The 18,085-nt window shown below is 43.6% G+C and overlaps 1 protein-coding gene across 2 annotated transcripts in view; it reads left to right on the top strand.

Annotated features, from left to right (window-relative positions):
* The first annotated feature begins 14,201 nt into the window (after positions 1 to 14,201).
* The window catches only part of AP1S3 (adaptor related protein complex 1 subunit sigma 3), a 44,230-nt gene continuing 40,346 nt past the window's right edge, over positions 14,202 to 18,085 (top strand). Inside the window, exon 1 of one of the 2 annotated variants that reach the window (XM_029617141.1) lies at positions 14,202 to 14,314. In XM_029617141.1, coding sequence (XP_029473001.1) covers positions 14,312 to 14,314 — 3 coding nt within the window. In that variant the 5' untranslated portion in view covers positions 14,202 to 14,311. Of the gene's footprint in view, positions 14,315 to 14,618; positions 14,764 to 18,085 lie in introns of those variants that run through there. The other variant, XM_029617142.1, reaches the window with a different exon arrangement.

The raw sequence follows: 18,085 nt of genomic DNA, 5'->3' as shown, positions 1-18,085 counted from the left end.
TTGCTCCGATTTGTTTTGTGCTACTTACTAACTTTATGGAGTGCCCCATAGTACTTTTTAGAATAAAACAAGGAATAGCCGAAAGTCCTCAAAAATTTTTTTTTATTCAGTCAATAAGTGTCCGATTCTAGGCCTGAGTTTCGCCCATTAGTGGGCTGCTTCAGGGGCTCGAAACAGCAGAATTTCACTTTTAGGATGTATTTTAAAATCTTTCAAGCCTCATTCAGAACGATGTCCAAAACATAAGTAACAGAATTAGTTGGTGTGCTCATTCCATGTGAGTTCATAAACGGACTCTTAGGCATACAATTATTAAACACTCCGGTTTTTTCACTCAGAGCAGCTACAAAGATAATATGCTTTCAAACAGCAGCATAATTCTGAATGCCAATCAGAGTAGTTCCAAACGTCGACAAACGGTAATGTACATTCAACCAACAGTAGATATTTTACTTGGTATGCAATGTGTACTTTAAAAGTATCAACACTATTCAAGATGTTACTATAGTTTGGCTGAGGTTGAATATCTACTGTTGGTTGAATGTACATTACCGTTTGTCGACGTTTGGAACTACTCTGATTGGCATTCAGAATTATGCTGCTGTTTGAAAGCATATTATCTTTGTAGCTGCTCTGAGTGAAAAAACCGGAGTGTTTAATAATTGTATGCCTAAGAGTCCGTTTATGAACTCACATGGAATGAGCACACCAACTAATTCTGTTACTTATGTTTTGGACATCGTTCTGAATGAGGCTTGAAAGATTGTAAAATACATCCTAAAAGTGAAATTCTGCTGTTTCGAGCTCCTGAAGCAGCCCACAAATGGGCGAAACTCAGGCCTAGAGTCGGGCACTTATTGACTGAATAAAAAAATATTTTTTGAGGACTTTCGGCTATTCCTTGTTTTATTCCTCACGGCTTTTTTAGACTGTCTTCCTTCTTGCTTTTTGGGTCCATAGTACTTTTTGACAGATAAATAACCGATTTAGATTTACCTGTTCTTTTCCACACATGATTTTATAGACCTCTATCATATTCCCCCCTCAGATGTCTCTTCTCCAAGCTGAATAGACCCAACTTCTTTAGCCTTTCCATGTAGGGGAGCCATTCCATCTGTTTTATCATGTTGCTCGCCCATCTCTGTATCTTTTCCAATGCAACAAGATCTTTTTTTGAGATGCAGGCACACAGTACTCTGTGTGACCTCACTATGGAATGATACAAGTGCATTATGACATTCACCGTTTCATTCTCCATTACTTTCCTAATAATTCCTAACATTCAGTTTGCTTTTTTGACTGTTAACTCACACTGAACCAAGGATTTTAAAGATTGTCCATTATGATGCCCAGGTCCTTTTCCTGGGCAGTAATTAATATGGAACATAACATCTGACTAAAGTGGAAATTACTTTTCCCTATGTGCATCACTTTGCACTTGTCCACATTCAATTTCATTTGACATTTAAATGGCCAGTCTTCCAGTCTCACAAGATCCTCCTGCAATTTTTCACAATCCGCTTCTGATTTAACAACTCAGATTAATTTTGTATCATCTGCAAATTTGATCCCTTCATTCATTGTTTCCTTTTCCAGATCATTTATAAATATATTAAAAAGAAGTGATCCCAGTACAGATCCCTGATGCACTCCACTGTTTACCCTTCTCCACTTAGAAAATAGGACCAAATGGTCCTATTCTCTGCTTCCTACCATTTAATTTTCTCAGGAGTCTCTCATGGGGCACTTTGTTGAATGCCTTATGAAAATCCAAATACACTACATCCAGCAGCTCACTATTATCCACATTGTTTTTTTAACCCTTTCAAAAATAAATGTAGCAAATTGGCAAGGCAAGATTTCCCTTGTGTAAATCCATGCTAGCTGTGTCCCAATCCATGTTTTCTGTGATTTTGTTATTTAGAATAGCTTCAAGATTTTTCCCAGAACTGAAATCAGGCTCACCAGTCTATAGTTTCCAGGATCATGCCTGGAGCCCTTTTTAAAGCTTCGGGTTACATTGGCCACCCTTCAGTCTTCAGGCATGGCAGACAATCCCAAAGATAAATTACAAATGACCACCAACAGATCTGCAATTTCATTTTTTAGTTCTTTCATTACTCTGGGGTGTATACCATCTAGTCCAGGTGATTTGCTACTCTTAATTTGTCAATCTGCCTTATTACATCTTCCAGCATCACAGTAATTTTTATTTGTTCTTCTGAATCATCATCACTGAAAATAGATTCCGGCACAGGTATCTCCTCGACATCATCTTCAGTAAACACAGAAGCAAAGATTCATTCTGTCTTTCCACAATGGCCTTATCCTCCCTATGTGCCCCTTTCACCCCTTGATCATCTAATGATCCATTCCTGCTTCAGATGTATTTAAAATGTTTTTCTATGAGTTTTTGCCTGTACGACAAGCTTCTTTTTAAATTCTCTTTTAGCCCGCCTTATCAATGTTTTACATCTAACTTTCCAATGCTTATGCTTTTTCCTATTTTCCTCAAATTGATTCTTTTTCCAATTTTTGAAAGACATTCTTTTGGCTAAAATAGCCTCTTTCACCTCACCTTTTAACCATGCCAGCAGTTGTTTGGCCTTCTTTCCACTTTTTTTAATGAATAGAATACATCCGAACTGGACTTCTACGATGATATTTTTTTGAACAGTGACCACACCTGCTAAAAAGTCAATCTTTGCAGCTGCACCTCCCAGTTTTTTTTCCCCATTTTATCAGTATCTCCCTTTTGAAAGTTTAATGCTAGAGTTGTAGGTTTACTTAATGTCCTCCCAGTCATTATGTCAAATTTGATCATACAATCATCATTTTGACAAGTGGCCTGACTGTTACCTCTTGCACCAAATCCTGCATTCCACTAAGAATTAGGTCTAAAATAGCTCCCCCTTTCATTGGTTCCCGGACCAACTGCTCCATGTAGCAGTCATTTATTTCATCTAGAAATGTTACCTCCCTTCGTTTACCCAGTCAATATTGGGGAAATTGAAATCTTCTGTTATTACTGTGCTGCCAAATTTATTAGCTTCTCTAATCTCTGTTAGCATTTCATCATCCATCTGTTCATTAGGGTCAGGTGGACAATAGTATACCCCCATCACCTCTCTTCCCCCATCATGCATGGAATTTCTACCCTTACAGATTCTATTGTGCATTTAGTCTCCTGCAGGATCTTTATTCTGTTAGACTCTATGCTATCCCTAACATAAAATGTCACCCCCCCCCCCCACCACCACCACAGCCAGGTTGATCCACCCTATCATTGCAACATAATTTGTAACCTGCTATAGCAGTGTCCCATTCATTATCCTTCTTCCACCAGGTCTCTGAGATGCCAGTAATGTCTAGCTCTTCATTCAGTGCTATGCATTCTAACTCTCCCATCATATTTTTCAGACTTCTGGCATTAGAATACAGACATTTCAAAGTATGTTTTTTTGTTACAAAGTTAGTTCTTGAATAAATTTGTGACCTTTTCTCCTTCGATCAATTTGATTTAATGGACAATGTCCAATTTCAATTAATAAGCCCAATTTCTTCTCTTTTCCAATCAATTTGGGAAATTGGTAAGCTCCCTCCCAAATGCTAGGAAATAGTCTTTCTAGTTAATCAGATCATATTCATTTCATTTAACATTTATATACCGCAATTACCAAACTTACAAAGCACTCCAAGGAAGTTTACAACAGATAAAAACAGCTTATAAGAAATACATTAAAACTTTTTAAATATATTTTTGCATTTTTACAAATTAACAAGAAGCATCTTGCATAGAATTATGGGTTACAAAATAAACAAATACAAATTCTTACTTATCATGTATACTAATTACCATGCATAATTAATTAGTAACCCTTATTATCATGTAGTAATTTGGGAGAGCAGGAAAGGAAAATAAGAGCATTACATACAAGTAAAAATAGATGTAAGCACTGACCTACCCCAGCTATTCTATACTAGCACCGTTCATGTTGGAGCATCCAATAGTGCCCTCAATTGTTCTGGTTCTATAAAGACATAATTAGCCTGCTTATATTTTATCAAACATTTGCATGGGTATTTTAATACATTAAAACATCTTGCATAGCCTGTCCCCACCCTCTCACCCCTCTCCCTCCTTCCCCCCTCTTCAAAACACTTTACAACTCATCCCATATCCCACAATCTGCTAACCAAACTTTCCCCTCTTTTCCATCCATTCAAAATAAAGGCAGAAGGAGAAGGGGAGGGCAGTAAGACTGACATTTCTTCTGTCTATTCTTATTCCATTCTGCTTCACCTCTTACCCACAACCTGGCATTTCTTCTCCCTAGTCTTTAATCCGCTCTGCTTCACCTCCTACCTGCGATCTGATAACTGCTTACTTAGAGAAAAGCCAAGTTTTCACTTTTTTCTAAAGGCCAGATAATTCATTTCCTGATGAATCTTTCCTGGCACTGAGTTCCAAAGTTCTGCGCCAATCACGTAAAAGGTTCTACAATATTTACTTTATACACCTCTCTCCAGTCCTCTCTCTTTCTCCCTTCTGGGATCTGATTGGTAGCTGTTTTACTCCTCTTATTATATCATTGAGATGATAGTGAACCTGAAGATGAGTCCACAAAGTTTCCTTCTCTCACGTTTACTCCTTTCCCCCAAGAATGGATGAAAACCCACTCCTCCACCAGAATTAGATTTAGTCCACATATGCTCTCTAGTTGAGAGATACCACACCTCCGAATGGCGTACACTGAGGGGTAGATTTTCAAAGGGGTACACGCGTACCCCCCGAAAACCTACCCCAAACCCCCCCTGCGCGCGCCGAGCCTATTTTCCATAGGCTTGGCAGCGCGCGCAAGCCCCGGGGCGCGCGTAAGTCCTGGGGCTTACACGGAGGGGCGTTTTGGGGGGGGGGGGGGGGCATGCCGCGAGTGATGTGGCGTTTCGGGGGCGTGGCTCCAGCCCGGAGGCGTGGTTGAGGCCTCCGGACCAGCCCCCGGGTTGGGTGATGGCGCGCCAGCAGCCTGCTGGCGCGCGCAGATTTACACCTGTTTTCCGCAGGCGTAAATCTGCCATCAAAGGTAGGGGGGGTTTAGATAGGGCCGGGGGGTGGGAACAGGCAGCGTGCGCTGGGCTCGGCGAGCGCAGGTTGCACAAATGTGCACCCCCTTGTGCGCGCCGACCCCGGATTTTATAAGATACGCGTGTATCTTATAAAATCCAGCGTACTTTTGTTCGCGCCTGGTACACAAACAAAAGTACGCCCATGCGTACATTTATAAAATCTACCCCTAAGCCCCTAGATGAATACTCAGGTATGTTAGAGAAACAAAAGTCCAAAAGAAGAGAAAGGAAGGATGTTACACTTTTCTTTATTTTTCTTTCTTTCTTTGATTTATATTATGCTTTCAGAGCAGATTACATTCAGGTTCTATAGGTTTTTCCATATCCCTAGAGGGCTTACAATCTAACTGGAAGATGCATCTGTTTTGGGAACACTGGAGGTGGTCCCATTTCTGGGATTTCGTGTACCCTTGGGCCACGACACCACCGCAGAGGAGCTCCGGCAATCATCATGGCAGGCAAGGAGTGTCCAAGCACGGGCTGAAGATTCAGGAATGCTGAACCCTAGCCACTACCGAACCTGATCGCATAGAGAGACCCAACAACGCAATGTTGGTCTCTGGAGTAGCCCTCCGGCCATTCGATAGCCCTTTCGGACCTGCCGCACAGGAGCAGCAAATGCGACAGGACAGACAGTGGCTGAAGGGCGAAGACATCAGACGAAAACGAAGATTCAGGATACGTGAGGGCTTCACGGAGACTTGAAGAGATGAGACGAGACTCGAGGGTAATCCACGATGAGACAAAGACTTGTAAGGCTGAGACGAGACTCAAGGTATCCAATGAAAGGAAGAAGTCTTGTAGGCTAAAGTGAGCCTTGGTTTACAGAGGACTCCGGCAGAGTCACAAGGAATGAAGATATCCGGAGGAATACTGAAGTGGTACTACCACATCATGCGCCCTACACTACCAACGAAGGCAGGTCGTGGACCACATTCTGAGGTCTCCCAAGCCAGGTTGCTTGAAGATCCAGGATGAAGACATGAAGACTCCAGCGAGGCCTGAACCGACCGCACCCACCCGGCCAATCAAGGCAAGGTGGACACACCAGGACGGACAGAAAAAGCAGAGCTCATATTAAGCGGAGGCAGATGCAAGAGGCTTCAAAGATCCAGACAGGATTAGGAGAAGACTTCAGGATCTGCATCTGAAGCTTGCAGATTAAAACCGGGGTTCCGGCAAAGGAAGCCCTCAGGATCCAGGGGCTCGGAGTGAGGCTCAGCGAGAAGCTCGAGTGCCTCTGAGTATGGATGTTTATGCTGGGAAGAATAAAAATCTGGATCATCTGGAGTATTGTGCTGCCCAGATGAAGACCATCTGAAGAACAAAACATCAGCAGATCTGGGGAGGAGAGAAGACATCAGGACAACTGGAACTGACGAGACGAAGATGCAGGGTCAGACAAGAGACCAAACGAAGATGAAGACGTAGATATGGAATGCCAACGAGAAGCTAGATTGAAGAGAAGTCCAAAGGAGGACTGGCTCCTTGTGAAGGCAAGGGAGAAGTGAAGCCAGGCCCTTTTTATAGGGCTGAAGAGGAAACTTCCTTGATGATGTCAGAAGAGCACCACTCCCTCGCTGTACCTTTAAGAAGGGAGAGGAAGCGCGGCCTCGCCCCTTAGGAAGAAGGGGCAGGATCTTGGAGAGTGGCGTCCCTGCCGCTGAAGAATGCAGGAGCAGGAAGCAGGCTGCAGGACGGGCCTCGGGGTGAGTGACAGCATCCAGACCGGCAAGAAGAGACTGCTGGTGACTCCATGCTGCAGGAAAGACCGGGGATGAAGGCCCTTCCCTGCGGGGCCATGAGGTAAGGTCAGCGGTCTCCTGGCCGCATGGAGGCACAGCGGCAAGGCCCACCATGCAATAGCTGGACAGGGGCAGTCTCCGGACCGCGTGGGAATGCCGTCAGCAGGCCCTGGAGCTCAGGGGGTTGCACAGGTGCGGCTCCTGCCACGAAGGAAGAGCAGCGGCGGTGGTTCCCTGCTGCAGGTCACAGCAGAGATGACTGTCGGCGACCTCTGAGCCGCAAGGGCTGTACAGGGTGGCTCCAGCTGTGTGTGAAGCACGTCGGTGGCCTCCGGGCCATGTGATGTGCAGAGGTGCGGCTCCAGCCGTGTGAGGGGAGCGTCGGCAGCCCGGGCTGCAGGAAGAGCAGTAACAGCGCAGCTCCAGCCGCACTGAAGAAATGGCAAAGCAGGGGAAAAAGGAGAATAAAGGTGAGATAGTGCCCAGAAAAGGCAGAATCGTAACAGCATCAAGCCGCAGTAGGGCTTTAACGGATGTTAAACAGTGTATATCATTATTTTGCATAACCCTGCCCAGATCCCCTCCCTTATTACAATGAGCTGCTTTGCAAGGGATTTGCATGTATACATTTTTCAAATCTATGCAAAGCAGCTCATGAATAGGCAATCTAATATTAAGACATTACTGCGGCCAACCTAAAAAAAAGTTGTCAGCCACTTTAATTTAACACTACCTATCAAGGACATGTTAATCTAATGTGGGTGCCTTGAGGCCCTAACGCAAGTTCTGAGGCTCCCTTGCCAGATTTAAAGGGCCAAGCAAAACAAACAAACAAAAAAAACCCTGTTAAAAATAGAAAAAAATGGTGGGGGGGGGGGGAAGGAAAAATCAAAGCTGTCCCCCCTCCTCACCCTGGGGTTGCCACTCAAGGCAACCTGGCATACCAAGTGGATAAAATATAAATGTGGTGGTCAAGTCATGCGATGGCAGCTTCCCCCCCAACCCTGTCAAAATTCTATAAAGTGTATCCCCCACCTCCCTTTCAATAGTAATATGTCTTGCCAGGTCCCCCCTTCCAATGATTAAAAAAAAAAAGGATTTGTTGGGGTATAGGGTCCCTGGAAGCCTCCCCCTCAGTCCCCCAAGTGTAGAAAACCTCATTGATTTGTAGTGGCGAACCTTGCCCCAGTCATGTGACTCAGGCAAAGTGCCATTTTGAAAAATGATGTTGCCTGGGGCTAGGAGGCACCCTGGGCCCCAGTGCCAGATCCAGTGGTGGTTTTAGAGGTGCAGGAGGGGGGTTCACCACTAGAAACCAACAAGGGATAACTAAGAAGTCCACACAAGAAAAAGGTGACTTCAGTTTATATAGAATAGGAACAAACCAACTTCAATTTCCCACAAGGGGGAGCTACAAAACCACACTAACTCGAGGTGGGGATTAGGTATGAGCATAGGGGGTTGTGGGCCACTTTCACATTCAACATGAGACCTACGGAAAGAACAGTGGTCTCTAGTGAAGATTTGCTGGCCGTCAGAGTGAGGAAACTCACTCCAAGAAGAGATTTGGGCAACGTTCTCTCCACCTAGCTTGTTGTTGCCCAGGTAGAGTGTCCATCAAGCTAGGTGGAGAGAACATTGTCTAAATCTCATCTTGGAGTGAGTTTCCTCACTCCGAAGGCCTTCAAATCTTCACAAGAGACCACTGTTCTGTTCGTACGTCTCATGTTGAATGTGAAAGTGGCCCCAACCCCCTACATTCTTACCTAATCCCCACCTCGAGTTACTAGGTGGGCCTCTCATAGGGATACAAATACCTGTCTAGGGCATAGGCATTATAGGAAGTCTCTCTCCTCTCTCCTCTCTCTCTCTCTCTCTCGCTCTCTCTCTCTCTCTCTCTCTCTCTCTCTCTCTCTCTCTCTCTCTCTCTCTCTCTCTCTCTCTCTCTCTCTCTCTCTCTCTCTCTCTCTCTCTCTTATTCTAACACTGCGACTGTTTCTCCTTGGAAAATGAGGCCCAGAGTCATCTGAGAAAATCAGTCACTTACTCCATGTTAGGATAAACTGGGTGCTCTCTTTTGTGGTGACCACCATTATTCCTCCTAGGGGCTCTCCAAAGGAAACTAGACCTTAAGCCTAGGGGGAGAGTATAAAATGTACTCCCTCCATGGGAAACAGTGTTGCCTTCACTGGTCTGTGCACCAGGGAGCAAAAACATGGCAAGCAGGCAAAAAAAGTGTTTTTAAACAGGAATGTGCAAGTTTCACCTTTTGTATCACTAGATATTCTCCTATGGCATCACCAAAGCTTGGAGGTACACAGTCACATACCATTTTACACCATCTCCCACTAAATCTACTGCAACCCATTGAGCTACATGAGTGAGGGTTAAGTGAATATTAAGTAGTGGTAAGTACATACCATGCAGACTTAAAAGCAAAGGTTTTTAGACCAGGGTCAGACTAGTGAACTTTCTAGTGTCCCTCTCATCAGACACTGGGTGACGAGAGAGAGGACAGTGGAAATGTAGTAGCTGTGCTCTGACACTCCCCAGTGGAAGGTGCCATTCTACTCTGGATGGTCTTTCCACAGTGCGGACTGCTGGCGCTGTCTCATGTCCCGCAAAGCTGTATGGAGTCCAAGGTTGGGGTGCCCATGCCATTAGGATTTGGGATATTTTTCTGTCTTGGGATCCAAGACACACTTCTGAGATTAGTGAAGAAGCAGAAAACTGTATCCACAGTTAGAGGGAAGTTAGTCCCATACTTCTTATATGCCGTAAAATCTTTGAGCGTGAGTGGAGGTTCAAGTTGGAGTCCAGGGTGGATTGGCAGACTTGGGCGTCTGCTACAGAGCTGCTGCCTATAATACAAGTATCAACCAGGAGCTTCTGCAGAGAGTCAGCAGGAGGTCCTAGTGTGTACTTTATAGCAAACAGAAACAGGAGAAAAATCTGTGGGGGAAAAAATGACTCATTTTTTTTAGGGGGAGCAAGATGGCAATGGAGTGAGAGCATGCATTGGTTTAGCTCTTGAACTGTTTCTCCCCATTGACTTAAGCTTGATTTCCTAATGCCATCTAAGTGTAAGAGGAAGGTGAAAAGTCCTCCCGCCCCTCACCCTTCAATCTCCTGTGTCTTTTATGGGGAAACCGTTCTCAGAAACCAACTTTTCTGCCCCTACCTCTGGTTTTGTGCTTACAGGGAAAGCTGCTGGGCTGAGAGAGGCCTCGGATTTCGAAGTGACCCTTAGCCCGGGTGTGCAGGATGTACCAGTGCCTCCGGGGATGGAGGGTGCAGAACTGAGAAGCAGTACCGGAGCAGCTGAGGTGTTGCTGCTAGTCCTGTCTGTCGGGGAAGGTGCTGCAGGAGTGAGTGTTAGTACCGCAGGGGATATCCTGCAGCAGACTCAGGGATTGATAGTCTCAACAACTTGGCCCAGTAAAGCTAAAGAGTGCCTATGGAGGGAAGAACAGAATAGCATTTGCTATGGCAGTGTTTTCCCCTCCTAAGGATCCAAAGATGAGCTCAGAATTGGTAAGACCATTAGTTATAACACGGGATGCTATCTGGACTATATTTACTGACAGGCCAATGCAAAAAACTTTGCTCAGCCTAGTTCACAGTTTAACACGCAGTTGGACGTGCCAGAATAACTCAAGATTAGGGTAACGGATTAGTGCGCCCAAAACGCGAGTCCAAACAAGCACATTGCTAATAGCGCTCATCACATGTAAATCCCATGTAGATGAGGCTATTAGCTAATGTTACCCCTGATGCAGAAACCCCCGGCGCCCAACGCACGCTCGTTACTGCGGCAAACTGAACACCAGCCCCAGAGCTGGCGTTAAGTCACAGCGCAAGGCAAGCGCTCAAGAAAAAACAAAAAAAAAATCCTGCTGTCACTGGTTTCTCCTGCTTAGTATCATTGCCAGACTAAGATGCCCTGCTTGTGCGGATTGAAATTTATGAAAAAAGGAAAGGCTCCATGATAAAAGAAAAAATTTGTGGGCACACAATACTCACGCACAATATATACACTTTAAGTGTGAGTTATCTGTGGCGGGATAAAACGGATGCTTGAGAATAATTCCAGACACCTCAATTTAAGATTTGTTAACTTCCCCGAGGTAACCATGGAAGCAACAATTGTCACTCTTAAATGTTATTTTTCTGAAGTGCTTACGATTTCAAGAGAAACAATGCCACCCTTAAGCAAAGTGTATTTTTTTTTTTACCCATCTGCCAAGCAGGAATGAAGGACAGAGGAGTTCAACCCCCATAGATGATAGCTTGGATGTTACAGCATTATTGGAGCAATCAGTGGATGTGCAGCTGCCTAGAGCTACTCTTCTGGCTTCTTTTGTCTTTGATCAGAACAGAAGTAAAACATTTCTGGCAATGCTTGCAGAGGTGCAAGCTCTGGGAGCAGAATTATTTGTCCGATTTCCTTGTTAATGTCTTGTGCCTTAGATAGATATATACACACACATTTATGTCTATCTTTTTTAGTTTTCTAAGTTGAAATGTTTTATGAATACGAAAAGTTTCAGCCTCTAGCATTAATTCTGTAGATGCAGGAGTTAGTCCATTTTAGAGCTGGTGATATAGGATTCGAGTTTACCTCTATTCTTGCATCTAGTTATTTAGAGGTTGTGATTAGTTTTCTCTTTCTTTTCCCCTTATTCCCTGCCTGTAGGGTTTTTTTTCCCACAACCCCACCCCCTTTATTTAGAGTACTGCAATGAATGTAGTGTTTGATACCACTGTTTATTTTCTTGGAAGATTTTGTACTCTGCATTCTATTTTTCCTGAAATGAGTTGTCTTGTGATTATTCTGTATGTGTGACAACAATAAAAAGACATTTTTTCCCACATATGTTCTCCCGTTTCTTTTTTCATTATAATAAACACTGATACATTCCTGGGAGAAAATATAATAGACCCTGGAAAGGAAAGTCCCTATGTGTATTGACAGAGAGTCTGCATCCAACTTGCAGGTAACATTTGGGAAGTGTCCAGAGAGGGTCTCTTGCAAGGAGTGCAGATTTATCAATAACTGTGTCTGTGATTTTCTTCTGGAATTTTGTTTCTGCATTAATGGGCACTAGTCAGCACAGTGAACATAAGGGATACAAATATTTTTGTACTATTTAATTGGTAAATTAAATTGCAGATGGATACTGGTTGCAGAGAAGGGTTGATAGATCCAGGATCTAATTTATGATGAAAAAGAGCTACTTATATCTATCCAGACATAGCCTTTCCATATCTTTCCATGCAATTACCATAATGAACTAAAAATGTATTCAGGGGTGTAGAATTTCAGCCCCATCCTGGAACACTGCAGTCTTCATCAGGCGGTGGTGGTATGGCGTTGCAACCAGTGCTTAGATGCTGCGGCCCACATTACGAGATGGAGATGTGGTATTATAGCAGTCAGCTCTGCCAATTGTTTTGCCGTTAAACCACAGCTACTGACCAATTACAGCTGCCCCCATAAATGGTAGTGATTCCCAGTGCAAGGTTGGTCTAGCATGATGGCACCCACTACCTACATATACAGACTACATAGGCCCCTTTTACTGGAAGGAGAGTGGGTACTGAAGCATTTTACCAACTAGACCAGTGTTGGCACCATTTATGGAAAGTACCTTTGTGAATTAAATCCCTGCCCTACTCCGAAACAGGTATTAACTGGGTGTTATTACAACTTGCCTCTTGCAGCTGAGTCTCTTGGCCTTCAGCCACACGCCGGACACATACCCCCAGTTTGTTATGTAATGCCAATCATTTCCTCTCATTTCTAAGGAATTCTTGCAGTTAAGTAAGTTTTGAAAATAAAGCATAAAAATATAAAGGGAAGAAATTTTGAGGTCCATATTCAGTAAGATGTTTAGTGGACAAGTTATCTGGCTAAACATAGCCAGATAACTTGTCCTGGATATTCAGTAGGATAAATGTCCCACTGAATATCCCTGTTAACGGTAGCTGGGTAACTTAAAACATTACCGGATATTCTTTTGAATATCTCCAGTTATGTATAAAGTTATTTGGCCATGTTTGGCCAGATAACTTTAGACTTAATCGGCTATACTGAACTGAATATAGCCAGTTAAGTAGCTCCCTGGTTAAAAATAAATAAATAAATCACAGGCCCAAACCTGTTTCCTGCCTTCCTCCCATCTGAACTCCAAAAGGACCTCCAGCTCCAAACTTGTTGGCCCCTGCCCCATCTCTAAGTTTAATAAAAACTATTAGTGCCGTGAGTCAGCAATTCCATCTCCCACCCTTTACTCATGGTTCCCATTTTTTTGTTTTTATTTCATACTCTGCAGATGCCCACCCCTACCCTTTCCCTTCCACCCCTCTGTACCTTAATAGGTAGCATTTCTTCAGCCGGGTCTGCAGTAGAGTCCTACTGTGATCTGGTCCTGGCGGTTCTGCAGCTGCTAGACTACTAGGATGGGTACGCTAGTGGGATTAGCAAAGCAGTTAAGCAGGACCCATAGAAAAGTAAATCACTCTTAACTGGTCTTTGACTACACAGTGGCTTTACAAGTACTAATATAAATAAACCATGCTTTCGTGCCTGTACATATATACACATTATAGAAGTGCCATAAGGATCTGTAGAATAGACATACTAACCTCCACGTGAATGAAATAAAGAAATTGATATGGTGATTCTTTCCATCTATAATCAGAGACAGCTTAGTTTAGGGATGAAACCTCATGTTTCTGATTTGTGCTTTGCAGAGTTACCCGATGGAGTACTCACTTCATTCAATGGAGGAATATTAGATCATGTTTATTTCTCTGTTTTCAGCATCTTACACATTAGATGCTAAATATGCTTGAGTTACCCCTTGGACAGGGACACTACTGGACCAGTGCAAAGTCTACACTGGCAACCTGCTAATCCACCACAAGGCCTATAGAATTATTACTCAAAAATCAAACACACTTAAATGGATTAGCCACAAATCCACTGTGTGCAAAGTTATTTATAGCATCAGGCCACCACTGTACTTGAGATTAATGCAGTAAATACTTTTTTTAAAATGAGATTATATAACATAGTGGAATTTCTTTTATGGCCATGCAAGCATCCTTACCAATGTACACAGAGCAAGTCAGCAATAGACGAGGCTTGTGGTGTGTGGTAAAAAAAAAAAAAAAAAATGCTTCCTCCCCTACCGAGTGCTCTGCATCTGCAGGTAATGCAGCAGCTCATCTTTCGCTGGGCCCAGCCAGCTGAGGGATGTAGGCGTGCCCTTCCCTGAAGAATTAATCAGTGGGAGGGTAACTTTCAGTTCAGAGCATTGTGGGAAGGCGTAGTAGGAGCTCCTGAGAGCTCACCTGTCACCGGGTGGAACCTCAGCAGAGCCGGGGAAGTTAGCTGTTACCTGTTGTCCGTCTGGGCTTTGCATGCAGCTGACATGGTAAGTCAGTTTGGAAAATCAATTTTTGTCTGTATCGGGGTAGCCAGGTTTATATTGGAAAATGAGCAGGGAGGGGGATATGGGGCTGACGGGGGAAAGGTATCTGAAACAGGTGGAGACACTTGGCAGCAACAGGTGAATTAGTGCCTACTAATCTCTTGCCCCTTCTGACGTCCGGGATGACTTATGTTTTCCTATGGACTGGTGAACAAGTAGGCGGTAACTTTAGTGTTTGAACTGAATCCGATTCATCTGTTTGTCATGTTGCTAGGGTTTGGCACCTGAATCAGAACCCACTGCAACACCTCTGGCAGCCTGTCAAACAAGTTTAGCTGCATTGGGGGAAGTCTCCAGGTTGCAATTAGCTGAAATAGCCACAGTTATAGGAGAAAGACGTCATTGCAGATGGGGAGAAGGGCCCCCATAGGTTTGGGGATCTTTGCTTGGTGGTGAGTAAGAAATGAAACAAAGGAGGAATACATTTTTATACTTATCTCCCTGTGGATGCTGGTGCAAATCCTGTCCCTTGATATCTCAATAAGTGTAGATAACACTTAGTAGGGGGTAGTTCCAAACTGATGTGACTTTATTTACAGAGGAAATGGAGAGCATGGAGTTTTAACAGTTACTAGTTCTGTTTGCTTGTTAAGTCTTCTCAGGCAGATCTGTAACGCTCCCTTTTATTCCTTATCTGCTAAGAATAATTGTAGGAATATCCCTCTTAATAAATCTGTACTATCTGTAAGCTGTCTCTAGACTATCAGTATCCCATTAGAGCCTTTTACTCAGGGATATTCTGTGCTTAGCTTCCTCTTCTTATGGGCATCGGTGGGTGATACTGACTTGTTTGCTGCCTCCTCTTCCCCCTTTTTTTTTTTTTTTTGTTTAATACTCTGGAAGGGACATTTATTTGTATTTATTTAAATCCCACAGTACTCTCTTCTGGTGGCTGGGGTTCACATAATTTCTGAAGACTGAAAACTCCTAAAGGGTTGTTCCAGATGAACCTCCCAAGCACATCAATTTGCCCAGCATGGGAGCTAAATGGGATTCCCTGATCATGCTGGCCACTTTATTCTAGCACATGTTTCTTTCTGATCCAACAGTGCCTGCTCCTTCTACCTCTGGCTGTTGTCATCCATGAGCTAGGCAGAGCATGTCCAGCTCTTCTCTGGGCACCTACCACTAAGGGAGGGGGTTATCATGTGTGACACCATGTGATTCAGTGCGTACACTCCTTTCCAGTGTCAGAGTAATGACATCCCTCCCCCCCCCCCAGCCCGATCCTGACTGACAGCTGGAGAGCACGGTTGGTGTCACAGTGAGTCTGGTGCTTCTCTAACCCACTTTTCCTGCCACCAGCACCTCTCAGATTGGCTGTTTGAATCATATGATGTGCTGCAAATTTCTCCAGTGCATGTGTGGTTCAAATAGTTGTGAACCAAAAGGGAGAGGCACTAGTGGCAGGAGAGTGAATTAGAGAAGACCCGGGCCCGATGCACCACAGATTCCTTCCTTCAGCTGGCAATCAAGCTGTTGGGTGTGAGGAGGGAGAGGAAGGTGACTGATGACATCTATGAGTAGTAGACAGACACATTGCTAATAGGCACTTAAAAGAATCAAGACTCAGGCCCATATAGCCCTACTCAAATCTGTGATCACTGATTTAGCTATCAAAATCTCTCCCAAGAACTATCCTGTAAGGAATTACTCACTGGGAATAATTTTCAAAAACCATTGCCCACTGAACATGGGTACACATATGCGCTTACCCACAGCAAGCGGAGGCCTTCCAAGGCTCAAGGTGGGAGAGGAGTTTGCACTTACATCCATACTTTTAAATCTTCAGGTGTAAATGTGTGCATGTATTTTTTTTTTTTTTTTTTTTTGTGGGATAATTTCCAAAGGCAAATCACACAATTACCTTTCATTTGAAACTCACCGTAAAGTCTGCAGGTAAAAAGTACTTGTAGACTTTACATACACCATTACAAGCTCTAAGAAAATGACTCCACATTCTTAAATATTAAACTTTTTAAATATTCTATTTCTGGTGTCACCTTAGTAACGGCTTCCATCCACTGCCAGGCACATTTATGAAGTAATGCAAAACACTGCAAAAAAACAAATGTACTTGGAACCTATAGCAAACCTGACATACTATAGTGGCACCGACGGGACTCAAACAACCACCACCACCCTACGTATGGAAAGGCAGCACTGGAAATATCACACTGGACCACCAATATACCTCCTTTTGGAAAAACAGAGCAAATTGTAAGAATAAGTGACCACAAACTAGCAATAGAAATATGCAGATTAAAAACTGAACAGTAAACCTTGCACTTTATGCAGATTCTGCATAAAGTGCAACACCCGTAATTTTGTCTCTAGACCAGGGGTGCTCAAACTGTTCCTCTGGGACCCCCAGCCAGTCGGGTTTTCAGGATATCCCTAATGACACTTTTTGGTCTTGCTTTGTAATGTGGTTCATTTATCATTGAGGTGTGCCAGTTATCTTTTGAACTTTTTTTTTTTTTTTACCTGCTCATCAATGCTACTAAAGACTGTTGTTGTTGTTTTTGAATAACAGATTTGAAAGTCCATATGGTGATTTTTGGTGTGATTGGACTGGTGAGCAGAAGTGCACCAGTATGAGAAAAGTCTATGGACCTTGAAAGACTAGTTTCTTTATCCCCTGTACGGGACCCCCAGGAAGCCATAGGGCCGTGTCTGGTCTATGATGCTCTCGAGGAGCCCCTGTACCCAAAAATTGACGGGGATGGGGCTACGCTTAATAAATAAATAATAATAATAATACTTTGAACCAGGATGAAATCTACCTGCTTTGGGTTTGACTTCAGATTATTTACGCATCCTTTCAAACCATTTCTCATCTTCTCGAATACATAGCACGTATCTGATCGTATATCCTTAGGACTGTAACGATATCAGAAGAGATGCTCAGCTACACAGATAGGCATGACTGACCCAAAGTGATTGCTTATAGCGCTGTTACATGTTCTAATATCTCTAGCATGTAATGTGCTACACAGGTTAGCAGAACACAATCACAGACACATGCCCTGTCAGAGCTTCTAGTATTTAAATGTCACAACACAAAAACAGTTCAGGCAAGCACTAAGTATCACACACTAGCAATGTAACAAGTATGTTACATACAGAACAGAAAAATGTTAAAAATAAAACTGCTTGCTTGGGTAGTTTTTAGCAGGCTGAGCGGATGTGGTAGGGTGGAGTCTGAATGACTCTCTCCCGTTCTCCTTTACTGTTTTGCTCGGGGGGGCTGGACAGTGACCACTGGCTTCCTAAGCCTGTTGTGGGACTGAAAAAAGAGAAACAAATAAGATAACATTGCATGTAAACCCTGCCCAAAGAAAACAGGTAATCTTCAATGCTACACTTGGAGAAGATTTACCATAAAACAGGGGACAGATGATGGTGGCGGCCAAGGATGGAGCTGTTAGAGAGAGAAAATCCAAAGGATATCCAAAATCATTACATTAGTCAGAGTGAATGTTGTAACCACTTGCGCCCAGCCATCTTGGAAAGAGGAGAGAGGCAGGCTAGAAATGTGTGCATGCACCATGCCACAGGGAGGAATGAAAGCCCTGCTCCTCCCATGTTATCACTCGGCAAACGGAATAAATGACCAAAGCTTATCGACACATGAGTGGCACACCCACGATGTCAGTGTGTGATAATTCACTGCTCACATAAGTGAGTGGCTGCAGATACACACAGCAGGGG

Source organism: Rhinatrema bivittatum, chromosome 9, assembly GCF_901001135.1.
Source record: "Rhinatrema bivittatum chromosome 9, aRhiBiv1.1, whole genome shotgun sequence".
NCBI lineage: Eukaryota > Metazoa > Chordata > Amphibia > Gymnophiona > Rhinatrematidae > Rhinatrema > Rhinatrema bivittatum.
The sequence above is the reverse complement of the archived record's forward strand: the minus strand, read 5'-3'. Positions and strand labels throughout refer to the sequence as shown.